This window comes from Balaenoptera physalus, assembly GCF_965194825.1.
Source record: "Balaenoptera physalus genome assembly, chromosome: 16".
Lineage (NCBI taxonomy): Eukaryota > Metazoa > Chordata > Mammalia > Artiodactyla > Balaenopteridae > Balaenoptera > Balaenoptera physalus.
The window spans coordinates 20,871,065-20,885,471 of NC_138898.1; the positions used below are offsets into that span (position 1 = coordinate 20,871,065).

General features: G+C 46.2%; 1 protein-coding gene and 1 long non-coding RNA gene across 3 annotated transcripts in view; one reads left to right on the forward strand and one right to left on the reverse strand.

Moving 5' to 3' along the window:
• Positions 1-689: 689 nt before the first annotated feature.
• DHX35 (DEAH-box helicase 35) overlaps positions 690-14,407 on the reverse strand; it is a 73,444-nt gene continuing 59,726 nt past the window's right edge. For both annotated transcript variants that reach the window (XM_082430174.1, XM_082430173.1), the window contains 5 exons: positions 13,242-13,371; positions 9,258-9,339; positions 7,177-7,248; positions 5,879-5,990; positions 690-1,911 (listed from right to left, as the gene is read on the reverse strand). In XM_082430174.1, the coding sequence (XP_082286300.1) occupies positions 1,867-1,911; positions 5,879-5,990; positions 7,177-7,248; positions 9,258-9,339; positions 13,242-13,371 (441 nt within the window). In that variant the 3' untranslated portion in view covers positions 690-1,866. The remainder of the gene's footprint in view (positions 1,912-5,878; positions 5,991-7,176; positions 7,249-9,257; positions 9,340-13,241; positions 13,372-14,407) is intronic.
• Positions 9,350-14,407, forward strand: part of LOC309645411 — a 377,709-nt gene continuing 372,651 nt past the window's right edge. Inside the window, exon 1 of the long non-coding RNA XR_014254879.1 lies at positions 9,350-12,200. This is a non-coding gene — a long non-coding RNA (uncharacterized lncRNA). The remainder of the gene's footprint in view (positions 12,201-14,407) is intronic.

Below are 14,407 nucleotides of genomic sequence, written 5' to 3' on the forward strand. Positions count from 1 at the left end.
GCCCTGCTGGCCTCTCTCAGCCAGGCTGGGTCATTGCTCTCTGATGAGGTCACGTGGTCCTGCAGATACATGTAAGGAAGGCCCCAGGCCAAGGCCGTGATTTCGTGGTTGCAAGCCTCTGATGGTGATGGTTCCTCTCCACACACGAGGCTGCGACGTGAAACAGGGTACAGAGCTCAGAGGCGTGCCCTGGTGTGGGTACAGGGGCACAGATGTGCTTGGGCTCAGGGACGCACAGGCAGAGGCGGCCAGTGACGCCGCGCTGGCTCCGGGCTGCACCCAGGACTGCTGTATTTGATCTCCTGTTTTGATCTGCGGTCTCACCCACCAGAGGATGTGGATTCTCCACCTTTCCTCCTTCCACCCCAACAGAAGCTCTTTAGGATCAGCCCTGGTCCTAAATTCAGACTTTATAAAAGTATTTCTGACCTTTCTCCACAAGGATCCCAATCGGAAACCGGGAGGAATTGGCACTTCCTTGGGACTTCATTTAAACAACATCCCATGTTTGCTCTAACAAGCTCTGGAGGGCATTTGGCCACATGATCTTGCTTTATGGGGCTTCCTGTGGTCATGTGACCCCCCCAAAGCTGCTGTGTGCCAAGCATCTGGTTTCTTAGCTAATGTCAAGCCCTCACTGGGAAGAATTAATTGGACCATCTTAAAATACAGACCACGAGAACCATGGATGGGAGGGAATACATTTACTTTAAGTATAAAGGTTTACTATTATTAACAAGTTATCACTATTATTTACATGTTTATAAAACAGAAATAAAAATGACATACACACTTGGTGCCAAAAGTGGCTCATCCAAACTAACATCAGTACAAAAATAAACTTTCGAGCTACTTGTTTTTAAAATAAATGTCATTGAAACAGTAAGGGGAAAACAATCTGTATCAGTCATGGGTTGAAATGCAAACATCATCACAGCAAAGCAGCCCGGGGGACAATGACACCAGTGCCTGCTGGAAGAGCCCCTGACCCCATCTGGCATTCTCACAAGAACCCAAGGAAACAAAAGGCAAACGTACAAGTTATGTTCCTGAGCTACAGAAGCTTAGGGCCTCTAAACTGTTGTGAATTTCTGCTACAGAGGATCCGGGATGGGCTTTGAGCTGAAGAGCTTTCACTAATGGCATCAGGACATGGTACCGTGCACGGATGGGAAGCTAAGCCCGCTTGTGAAGCAGAGAAATCCTGTGTTAACAAAGCACAGCACACGTGGGTCCTCTCTGTCAATCGCCAAGCCTTGCAAGTCTCCTGACCGCTGGCAAATAGTGACACGGGCAGAGGGAAAACAGAAGCTGCTTGGTTTGGGGTCCCCTGTGCCCACCAGACACGCCCCTGGGTGATTCTGACAGAAATCCACCATGTTTCCAGGGTCTCAGGCCTTCATAGATACACGCTTGTTCACACCTGGCCGCGGACCTCAGTGGTCAACGGAGCTGGGACCCCAGCAGGGAAAGCAAAGCCAGCCCAGCAAACCCTCTGCCCGCCTCCACGTGGTGCTCCAGCCCGCGGCAGCCCGCTTTCCTCCTCGTTCCCCACGAAGCTGGGCCAGGGCTGCACGCCTGGTGGCAGTGGCACACTGGGCCAGGGAGGGTGCTGGGTGAGCAAAGAGCGCGGGCCTTCCAGCCCCGGAGAGGCAGGATGCCCTCCCAGGCACAAACTCCTCTGGGATCCCAGCGAGGAATGCAGATGCTGAGGGGCGGGAAGGGGCTGTGAACGGGCTGCAGCCCACTTAAGAGCCGATGAAGGGTCCACAGGAGCCGACACCAGCTCCCCAACCCTGGGGCGGGGGGGCGGCAGAGTGGAGGAGAGGGCACCAAGCAGCCCCTGCAGCGCCAGCCCAGCTCTGCTCACTGGTCCTGGACCTTGGCCCTCTTGGCTTTTAGGGACAGGTGCTACAAGAGAAGAGAAAATGTCATCGCTGGGGTCGGTCAGACAAAGGAAGCAGACTTCAACATGGTTCCCACGGAAGTGACCAAATCAAAGCTTCCATCTGGCCCACACCTTCTCAGTAAATGCCCTGCCCCTCAGGCAATAGAGGAAAAAAGCCCAAGCGACCAACAAAGGAAACGGGCCTTCAGTAAGCCACACAGCCCGAGGTCAGGCCACCCTGGCTCAACCTGGGCCCCCAGGGCTCTGCGGGCAGCTGTCAGTGAGACACGGCTCTCCCTCCAACCCAGGCCCCCCGGACAGCACTGCAGCCCAATATCCGTGCTGCTCTGGGGCCTGGGCTCGGGCCACAGATCACCGCGCGTTTCCTAGAATTTCTTGAGAACGGTCAAGGGAAGGTCTTCTCCCCTTAGGAACAAAGAGGTCAGCCAACTAAAGTCAGGTACCTGAGCTCAAGGCCCTACTCTCATAGAGCCCTGCGCAAGAGTGGGGAAGACACACAGGAAAAGGACACTTCCTGGTGACACGTTTTTCTTTTGGAAATGTCACTCTATACCAGTATAAATAACCCAGGAAGCATAACATTATAATCATGGGCATCAGATAATAGGACTGGGGGAGACAAGTATTCTTTACACTCTAAAGTAAAGCCAAAAGTGCTAGAAATCCTAAAATATGCATTTGAGGCAGGGAGTATAAACGGAAGATTTCAATAAAGGTCCTCTGTTCACCAACTGAGGTATCCCTGATACCCCCTTAATAATCATAAACCAACAACCAGGAGATACCCCAGATGTGCTGCCCTAACACGCAGCAGGATCTTCACACGAGGAATCCCCAACCCCCCGACTGGCAGCAGAGCAGGCCCGCCAACCCCCAGCATACTCCATGCCCAAACCCCATTCTTAGTGCACCTACAATGGCCTCAAGACAGCCATCCCCCTCGCCGACAGAGAACTGCAGGCCCTGAAAGAATGCAGGTGCAAAAGAAGATGAAGCACCCCACCAAGCACGACAGGATGGTGGCCGAGTGAACAGGACACAGGGGTAAACGAGCTGCAAGAAGCCACACTTTCTAACTGCTTATGCCCAAGAAAGGACCAGTATGGATTCTTGCAAAGGCCCTGGTGAAGAGCGATTTCCCTAGATTCCAAAGGTATCTCAGAATCAGGAGAAAAAATTTAAGGACTTGAAAGGCAAATCTCTGAACAGGAGGCCCCCCTGGCCTTCCCCTCTCCAGCTGTGGGTCTTCCTGAATTTCTCCAAATTCCCTCCTCTGTGCACTTCACCTGACGTGACCCCTCCCACTAATGGTAGACACCCACAGCCTTAGCTTGGGAATGGGGGGTGAGGTCATCATGCCTATAGGACCATTTCTGGTGCTCATTTCTGAGGAGAATGTTGAGTATAAACAAAGCTGACTCTGGACCATTTCAGGCCTCTTTACAGGGTGAGGGCAACACTCTGAAAAACAGTGGTAATGGAAAGTCACCAAAGATGCCAGGCACAGAGCCGGGGAGGATCTGGGGGCTGTGCACGGCTGCGAGGTGCTACACTGTGCTCAGCAAGGGACCGTCCACCGTGCATGGGCAGCCACTGGAGAGCGGCAGGGCTCTCGGAGAAATCAATCCATTTTGGACAAGTTAATAGCAGAAGTGCCTTTGGACTGTTTAGTTAGGGAGGGACCAAGTTTCTTGGGGTGTGGGAAGGGTTAGGGCCCTCGCCTGTAAAATGAGGTCGTCGACCTAGGTGATTTCTGAGGTCCCGGCCTCTCTAAAAATACTCTGATCACAGGCAGTCATCAGAGCGGAGCGGAGGAGCTGAAAAACAGGCATTTGGAGAAAAAAGGCAAACTTGGCATTGTCATTTTCTCCCAAGTTCTGGGGCAATCTGCTCTTTAACTTTGTGTGTTTGACTGAGAGGAACTGTCATTTTGACTCCGCTTCTAGGTTAATTCTGTTCTCCAAGAGTCTAACTGAACCTGAGGCCACTTCAGAATCACCCTTCTCTAAGTCCCTGATTCCTGCTACTCTAACAAGCACCCTCACGGTGCACCCTTCTCCTTAACCTCTCATCTGCATGTCTAACAGCTGCTCTTGGACTTCTGAAGTCTGCTGCTTTCCACCTGAGTTGTTTGCAGGAAAAAGATTTTCTTTCACTTCAGGTTTACTCTTATCAGCCCAGTACAGCAGAGACAACACACCGCGTTTTTCTCAGTCCCTGCAGTTGATCTCATTTCTAGCTGAAATATCTGGATGAGGATATGTGAAGAATGATACAGGTTTGAAAGGTTTTTTTGTCATATTGTTTCAGATTTAAATATCATAAGATTTTAAAAGGACAATTTCCCTTAACATTGCTGGAGGGAGAGGGATGAGAAGGTCTTTCCATTTATAGGATCACAACTCAAATGTTTTGAAGAGTTGAGCAAGTGAAATAAACAAGTGAGGCAGGACCTGGAGAGAGTCACTCACCCACCGCAGGCAGCCAGCCATTCCTCAGCCCCTGCTGACTGCTGCCAGGCAGCAGCTCAGGCTCAGAAACTCAGCAAATTTAACATTTCTCTCAAGAGAATCCTGAAATCCATATTTAATGTGAAATCTCCCAATTTTAAAATATACCGATCAAGCCAAATTTTGGTTTGAAAACACGGTAGTCTGGTTACAGCCTTGATGAAGTAACAGGTTTTGGTTTCCCTTCTGTGGTAAGCAATGGTGAAACTGGACAAAATGTCTGAAGCAATCACTTTCAGGCACTGGGTAACAGCACAGGGCTGCGATCCTTGACAGGAAGGAAACGCTCGAGGTGAGCTTTATAGTCATCCCAGGTCTCTGCATGGCCCCCCAAACCTTGTCATAGGGAAGCGAACCCTAAATAGAGAACAGCGTAGCTGGGCAGAGGCAACACAGATCAGAGTTCAGAGCTGCTGAGCTAGCTGGAATCTGCAGGACAGGCCATCAGAAAGGAGGAGCTCCAGAACCCTACATAGAGCTACCACCCTTAAGTCTTTGGCTGAAAGCTAAGCTGCACATGTGAAGGCCAAGGTTCCATGAGGCTGGCAGAGACTAGTTACTGGGGAGTTGTGACCTGATATGGAGATTTGGAGGTTTGTACAGTGCTGGAGACACTGGAGCTCTGACCAGCCAGAGTGCAAAGACCTCAATGAACATCCTAGGCATTCAGTTGAGGCATCAAAAAGCCCATGTCTTAGGAGTAGGGCTACTCTAGACCTGCCTGAAAAAGACTAAAATCAGGCCTTGGTGGAATTAAACTGATCTGCCAGTACTGTCTACTAGGAAAAAACTCAATATTCTATAAAAACAACAAAATCAACTTTTCACAACAAAGCACCTATAATGTCCAGCATACAACAACAAATTACTAGACAAGAGAAGCAGGAAAATGTGACCCATAACGAGGTAGAAAAACAGTCTAAAAGCAAAATAGATCAGAGATGACAAAGATGCTGAATTAATGCGCACGTCTGCCGTGGAAGAAGAGCATATACTATATACACAGCGATGCCGGCGCTCGGCATCTCCCACCATGCGTTTAAACCGCCTCGGGTTTAAGCTTGCACATGTGTTTACCACCTTGGCGAGGCAATCCTCATCAGAAAATATTTGTGCTGCTTCCTGTGAACACAGTCCAGTGTGACAGAACTTCTTTGGAAATGGTTTAGAAGAGCAGAGGGAGAGAGGAAGAGCTGAAGATACATTCTCTTTTTTTGTCATGTAAGTTGGAGGGATTTATGTTTAAATGCACTTCACCATGAGCAATGGTACGGTGCTTTCACCCAGAACGGTCTGGGACCATGGTGATGGCCTTTCACCCTATGTACCATTGTGGGGTGGGGGGAGGGGACAGCAAGTTTAGGACATTAAACTGGAAAATAAATGTGTATTTAAAAATACAAAGAGGCAGGTGGCAGGTAACAGGTGGTTCTGGGGGACAGGCTCGGCTCATTCCTACCGTTCCTTGTTGATAAAAGTGAGGGGCCAGCTCCAATAACCAAGCAGATTCAATGGCGGTCACATCTCTCATGTAATACTTGGAGGTTTGGATAACTTCATTGTAGATAACCCTGAAACAAGAAGAAAACATGAGCTAATTTCCTATATCTTACGATGAGAGTCAGAACCACAACAATTAGAGATGACGAGTTTTTTCCCCTTTACCTTTAATGCGTTTCTATCTATTCTGTGTGCCAGGCACTACACTAAACAAATGCATTCGTGCTGCTCACTTAAGCCTCATGACCTGAGTGGTGGGTACCAGTGTGTCCATTTTACAGAGGAGACTCTTAAGTCCTACGTGATTTCCAGGACATCTCAGTTATCAGCACAGGACCCTCTGGATCCTTATGCTTTTATTTACAGAACTCTGAACAGCGCCTAATGTATTAGAAAATGCAGAAATAGAAGCAAAGCCTCACTGATTCTGAAAGGAGCTGGGAATTAACTGTAAAGAGACACAAGGGAACTTTCTAGAGAGATGAAAGTATTCTATATCTTACTGGGAGTATGGGTTATGTGGGGAACACAGTTGTCAATACTCTTCCAATCTATATAAATTATACTTCTATTAAAAAAGGCTTGCCTGAGGCTGAGGTAACAGACACCAAAGAGCCAAGAAGGTAATTTAAATCCCCAGATTTTAGGAGTGCATACATTAATATAGATATCAGTTTCCAGGGACTTCCCCGGCGGTCCAGTAGTTAAGACTCTGCACTTCCACTGCAGGGGGCATGGGTTCAATCCCTGGTCGGAGAACTAAGATCCCGCATGCCACGCCATACGGCGTGGTATGGCCAAAAAAAAAAGATATCAGTTTCCAGAGCAAGTATTATCTCCTCCCTGAAGCAGCCAGCCCTGACTCCCTGGCACATGAAGTGCCAACCTCAGCCACCTATCAAATACACCCCTCTATCAAAGCCTTTCTCCCCAGGTACTGGAACCCATCTGTGTCTGTCAGGCTGTGGGCTGGGACCTGAATTCCTCTCTGCACAACTGTGCCCAGCGCAAGGACAGAGCACCTAGTCCGTGGGTGAACATGAATGTTTGCCGAGTGGATGAGTGAACAGAGGAATAAGACCACTGGCTTAAAAGGATCCTTGATAGAGCAGAAATTCTATAGCCGATCACAGTAGAACAAAGTCAGCAAACGTGTACTGGGCGCCTGTACTCCAGGCGCTGGGGACCCAGAGACGAACAAGAACTAGGCCTTGCCTTCAACACACTTACAAGGCAGAGGAGCAGGAGGGGGCTTACCAGCGGGGCGGCTTCTCTGCGTAGAGGACCGATGCAGGGTGGATGTGCAATTCATGATCGTCACGGATGGTCCTTGGGAAGCAGAACAATTTTGTCTCAAGTACATTTTAAACACTTACAGCAAGACCTTCCCACAGACGCGTTTAACGTCATCAAAAATGCATGCAGGTTGTACTTCACACATACAAAACTATTCTCTCCATCTTCTCTTGTGCCCTTTATGATCCCTCCCCCGCTGTCACTCTAGAAATCAAGAATAAATCACGCAAAAAAGGGAGAAGAAAAGCAACACATGGACATTCAAAAAAATAACCGAGAAATACATTGCTCTGCCTATGTTTATGTTTATCTTCTGTAGGTTCTCTTTCAAAAATTTCCTTGAGGACAGAAATAATATATACGATTACGTCTATAAACTTTTCTGTTAAACAAGGTTAAACAGTAAAGATAAATAGTAAAGATTGTCTAATGGGGGAGATTATAATAGGAGAAAAAAAGAAAGCTCAATATTGGACTATCCACTTCTCTGAGATAATATTTCAAATTCCAACTCAGACTTGATTCGATTTAACTCAAAAAATATTTACCACGCACACAACTATCGGTAAGATGAGCTCACAAGAGAACCGTAACGGATTAGGATGCTGCTGCCGAAACCATAACTACAGAGCGCTTCTGCGGGTGCCCGGGACCTATGTGTCAGGCAAGTGCCTCAAGGCCATGACCCAGCTCATCTCTGGCGCTGAAATAAAGCCAGCGCCTGGGGTCCTGGCTGTCCTATCAGATGACTGCCACTGAATTTTGTCTCAAAGGGACCAACCACCGCGAAGCCTATTATGTAGCCTGTATTTTTGTTGAGGACACTGGCGAAAGAATTCTGTAAATGCTCGTAGAAATTGCTAATTAATACTCTTGAGGAGAGCGGGGCAATCAAATGACAACAAAATAACGGCACTCACTGGAGAAGATCACAGGCCTCTCCAGAGCTGCCTCAAACAGGGACAACCCATTGCTGGGAGGGGAGCTCGTACAATGGGCAACAGAATCATGATATGATAGGCTAGACTACTTGGCCTGGAGTAACAAACAGAACACACTAGAGAAAAATGTAAAGTGCTAAACTGAGGATCAAACAGTCAGCTACTAGGATACTAGATGGAGGAGACCTGGCTGCCAAAAAAAACAAAGAAGCCCAATGCAACTCTGGGCTCATTAACAAAGCCCAGTGTCCGGGACGGGACATCATGGTGACTGCAGGATCACAGGCCCGTCACACGTTCTGAGGGGAAAAAGCTAATGACAATATATGGAGGAAATCCAAAGACAAGCTGGGAGAAAGCCTTTTGACTGCTCCCTTATTAAAGAAGAGATCGTCATGATCACCGTGCTTTAAACCGGCTACAGTGAAGTTATGGGACTAAAACGAGCTCAGAAAAGACAGACTAAAAATAACAATTCCAAGAACTGGAATGATTCAGTTAGAGAAAAGAGGCCTAAACTATGTGTTAGCTTTTACCACATTTGAATATACTAGAGGTTATCGGAGGGCATCAATGCTCAGTGATTTTTCTATGCCTAGAAAATGGAACTGGAAGAGACAGGCTGAAGTCTGTAGCAGTGCAAGGGGTGGCCAGCACATGAAGAAACACTTGCCAACATTGAAATGTGGCCACTATCTATCTGGGTAGCTGCAGTTCTGCAGATCTCTAAAAACATTAGGAACTGCCCAAGGGCAAAAGTAACTTCTCTAGGAAAGATCATCTTTAATGGTTCCCTCTGGTCCTATTATTCTCTGATTAGAATGGAAATATTACCAGCTTCCAGACTTGTAACTGTCATCCTCCTACAACATGTAGATGGGCTGAGTATTTGAGAATCATTTCCATAAAGTTAAGACATGTCACTTAAAGCTATACAGCTAACCTCAATGCATCTTCAGAAAGAGGCATGATACAAATAAAGAAAAATGATTTAATTTCTCTACTTTCCCTGCATGTCACCTTGCTGTGGGGTTTGGATTATTTTTAAGATTTCAATGACTTAAGTGACTTCACAAATGACTTCACAAAGTATCATGTTACCTATAAGCTCCAGTAGAATGAAACCTCGCGGCATTTGCAAAAAATCCAGAAACAATGCACCTCAGAACCGGATCTGGATCACCTACACAAGGTAGCAAACAGAGTGATGGATGAGATTTCTTCTGCCCTATGCTCTGTGCGCTCAGGCCTGTGCCGTGAGGCCCACCCCAGGCTGCTTCGAGCCACCTCGCAACCATCTCCTGAACGGGTCCCAGCCCCACGCTTCCCAGTGCTGGACACCTGCCCTGGCACCATCTATGGAGGTCCCCACCCTCCCACAATGGCTGCTGAGGGAAATACGCTGGACTGTTCCCTTAACCTGGGGCCCCCAACCCCTCCCCGGGCCACAGACGACAAGACCAAGGCTGAGCACCAGAACCTACAGAGCGCTCCACAGGCTGGCCAGTGACCTCGGAACTCCTTTTTAGGAGAGCATTTTGCAGGAATGATGCTCCTTCCATAAGACACAACCTGGGACACTAACACTACAATATTATTTCTGTGATTATAGCTACAGTTTGTAATTCTTCAAAATTTTCAAACATCTCATTTTAATTGGTGGCTGTGTTGCTATAGTAAACATCTTCCAAGGATAAAGCCTGCCCATTTATTAGATGATTTCCACAGGATATATCCAAATTGTTGTGCAAAATGATAATGTCATCTCTATGGCTTATGATATATATTGCATCAATTCTAAGACCCACTCTTTTTTACACTTTAACTCACTGAAATCAGGACAGCAATTGTATTATAATCGGCAGCATTTTTTTCTTTCTTAATAATACATAAAATAATGGTGTGTCTTACAAATGATGGTGTCTTGGATCCAATAAAATATAGTATGTTGGTAAATAAGTTCCCAAAAGGTGGTATAATTTACAAAGCCATCAACAATGTATGAGAATGTCCGTTTCACTGCATTCTTACCAGCAACGTTCTAGCAAAAAGGTACCCCTTCTTTTATTGCACATTTATTTGATTACTGTCTATATTTCTTCTTTTGTGAATTTTCCATTCCATTCCTTTGCCCATTTATCAACTTGGAAACTAGTGGGGGTTTTTTTTTTCTTAATATGTTAAACAGGGAATTCCCTGGCGGTCCAGTGGTTAGGACTCTGTGCTTTCACTGCCGAGGGTGCAGGTTCGATCCCTGGTCGGGGAACTAAGATCCCGCAAGCCAAGCAGCACGGCCAAAAAAAAAAAAAAAAGCTAAAACATTATTAAAAAATATGTTAAATAAACTCATTCTGTCATAAAGTTTTTAATTTTTTATCTCATATCTGCTGGAAATATTTTTCACTGTTTGCTTTCTTTAACATCTAGAAGTTTTAAATTTGCATGTAATTTATTGAATTTCCATGATTTTCTCTATTGTTCTTCAGCACAGAACTGATAAATCTCAAACCTACATTTCTAACCACAATTTGATCCTAGATTCAGTCCCTTCTCTCCAATTGCCCAAAATAAATTTCTATGTAGAACGTGCATTGTTATCAGGACGATATCACTTCCAAGGGGTAAAAATGGGCTCTTGAGGGCAGGGTAGTAGGGAATCTTAGATCTTACAATGATTGTGGCCCTCCAGAGCTCAACCCTACCTTACAAAATCTTATTCCTTAGTATTTAATTTCTCTCGTTAGGAAGAGTTGAAATTCAATGTAACTTTTCTCCTGGCTGAGGGGTTCGATAGGGACAGAGTAAAGGGACAAAGGAGGTGATTAAATAGTTAATCCTACTAGGGGATTGTAAGTAGAGAAAAAGTATGGGAGACCCCTGTAAGTTAATGATCACTCAAGAAAGCAGGTTTGCTTAACCACAAAACCAAGCCGGCTTGCTTAGCAACAAAACCGTGCAACAGAAGCATGAGACATGCCCCGAAACAATAAAACAATGGTGGAATGAGACCCACATCCTGCCCAGTGAGCTCAGTACGTTAGTGATTCTCAGGACATGCTTCTCTGCGCACACTAAAAGCAAAAATGTAAGGACAGGTGACATTATACTGAAACCTGAGATGATTTACCCTATTTTAGTATACGTTACCACCTTTTTGCTCATTTCCACTGTGCCATGACAGTCCCAGTTCCACCACGTAGGGACAAGAAAACTCCCCCGCCTGACGTGGAGGAGGAGCTGATGATGGAAGCTTGACGTCTACTCAAGAATGAGGAAGAAGGTGGTCTCCTCCCCCTCCCCGCTTTTCCTTTGATTATAAAACTGTAGCCCACTAAGTTCTCGGCGTGGCACCCTCTCGCCCGCCTGCTTGTAAGCCTCACAAGCGTCCTATTCTAATAAATCACTTCTTATCTATCACTTTGCCTCTCACTGAATTCTTTCTGCACTGAGACATAAAGAACTGGAGCTCCTCAGAGCCCCCCAAGACACACTTCTGCTGTTTCAGGTTGACAATGAAAAGCAGGTTAAGAAACAAAGATGCAGACGCACGTTGTCCTCTCTCTGCTGGGCGACAGGTGCTTGACCAGCTTCTCCCCAGTTAGTTGCCCCTGTGAGCTTCCTGTTTCTATTGATGACACCAACGTTACCCAGTCACCCAGGTTTCAACTCTTCCCTCTCTTGTGAGCTTGGTCATCCATCAGTACTTTCTGGGCATCTTATATGCTCCTCTCTCCCAGCACGTGTCTCCACAGTCCTCCCTGCCTAGCAAGCCCTGTGCCACTGGTTTCTAATTCAACCAGTAAGCTCAACTGGACTTCCGCCACCACTCACGGCCCGCTGTGAAGGCTCCCAGGCCAGAGCCCCAAGCTGGATTCCTTCTTCCCTGCATTCCTACTAGAGCCCCCATTGCTGTCCGCCACGATCGCTCAAACGTCTACTCCTGTAGCTTCTAAGACAACTGATCATCTCATACTGCAGTAGTGGGTCTCTGTAGGAATCTCTCCCTTCACTGCACTGTTTCCTGAGAGTAAGAACCATGTCTTCGTCATCATGTAATTAGTTGCTCTTAATATAAAGGCAAAATAAAGCTCTGGAATAAAACTGCCTGAGTTCTGATTCCACTGTACACTCACTGCGTGGGACCTTCGTGCAGCAAGTCACTCGTCGCCTGAGCCCACTTTTCTCATCTGTAGAACGGGGATAACAGCAGCGCGTGTTTCACTGGAGTGCTGTCAGCACTAAATGAATTCACGTATGGAAACACTCGCAACACCGCCAGGCCTATTACAGGCGCTTCAGAAATGTTAGTGAGCGCTAGTGGTGCTGAGAGCGTAGCTGGGGGCCTGGCACCCCGGAGGTGCTCGAAAGACAACCGCTGAATGGCTGAGCAGACACATCTCCCCCTCAGAAGCCTGAGCCACACAGACCTGGCTTCGCTGGTTACCAGCTGTGCTGTCCTGAACTTAAGTTAACTTCTCCCTGGGACCTAACAACTCCTCTGTAAAATAAGGATAACATCACCCACACCTCAGAGTAGGAGATTAAGTAGAGAATATTAAGTAGAACCCCTGCCATGGTGTAACCTAGTGTGTCCTCAGTAGTCACTGTCACTACCGGAGGCCAGAAACTGTGTCTTACACAACACTTCCATCTCACCCCAGTGCCTGCCTAGGCTAAACACACGGCACTTGCTTTAGTCATACCTGTAACTGAAAATAAAATGCAGTTTATGTGAAATGGCCATAAATGTTGTCCACTTAAAAGTCATTTTTCTTACAAAGCCTACATGGGAGAATTAACCACGTAATGTACAATGATGTGAATGTTTATGATTCTTAAGTGTTGTCAGGGCTTGTGAAATTTTTTCCCAAGAACAGCCCTCAGAAATAAAAATGGACCTCTTTGGGGGGAAATATGCTACTTTCACATACAGCTTTTCACCAACACAGGCAATTCAAAACATGAACGCGGTGTGGGTCCAGAGTACACTGTGCTGCCTCGCACCAGCCCAGCCTAAGAACTCCAAGAATGCAACTACACAGAGCAGAGAAAGGGGCGTCACTGGTGGTGGCAGTGTATTCTTACCTTCACTGGATTTCTTGGGCACTTGAAACTTGACGAGAAGCTTTTTCAATTGCTCCCTCACTGTCACGGCTCTGACGAGACCCTTGTAATTCAGGAAATGCTCCTGACACCACTGGGAGTTCTTATTGTGCTACAGGACAACCCAGATAGAAGGAGAGTGAGAAGAGCACAGGAAAGTTCTCAACTGAGGCTACGTGGCGGAGGTCATTCATCTCTCTGCCCCCGTTTGCTTGCTCAATGGGACAAGATCTTCAGATCGTAACGGGCCCTTGTTTGCCCCATCTCTCTAAACAGACGTTGACCACCCTGCTCACCATCTGACTGCTCTCTGATCTCACTCTCTGTGCTAAAGGGCAAGTGAGAACTTAGTGACAAGCAGAACTGTTTTCAATCTTAAATACCCACGGGAGTGGCCAACTATCAGACAGAACCCCTTCCCTGCAGTTCTTTGCAAATCAACGTTCCCTCTCTGGCAGGCTTGAATTTATCACTTTGACAACAGGCAAGTAATACGACACTTGCTAATTTAGAAATAATTTGCAAATTACTATTATTTAATCCCCAAAGTATGATTTTTCTATCAACAGTACTTAGTTTTGTTCTATATTCTGAAGTATGATCACTATATCCTAAATTATTGCTGTGGGAATGTAGCTCTGAAATTATACGCCAGGGAGGAAGGTGTTTTTACGTAAGAAAATATAATTCAAAGAGCACTTTCCCAGAAGGCAACTACAGAGTAAGGCACTGTAGCCCTGGCCCCACTCTCTACTGGTAGAGGACGCTGGAAATGGTGCACTGTTTTTGCACAAGCGAATTTTAAGCGACTTAATCCACAATTAATAATCTCAATAAGAGATTCGGTTTTCTTAAAACTGTTCATTAATGTTCATCAATAATCTCACTTCAAATCTCTGGGAAAACAAAAACTTAGTATTTCTCCCCTTCTAAAAGAAATTATTTAAGAAGTAAAGACAAGATACTGAATATCTGAAATGTCTCATTTCCCCCTTAACATCCTTTCCTTTATATAAGAAGTTTATATATTGTTTTCTTTTCTCATTGTTTTCATCATCATTAGATCTCTCTTTTCAGCTATTTTTAGTGAGGACTTTAAGCTGTATTATTTGCTCCTAGTTTTACAGACTATTAAGAACAACAAAAAT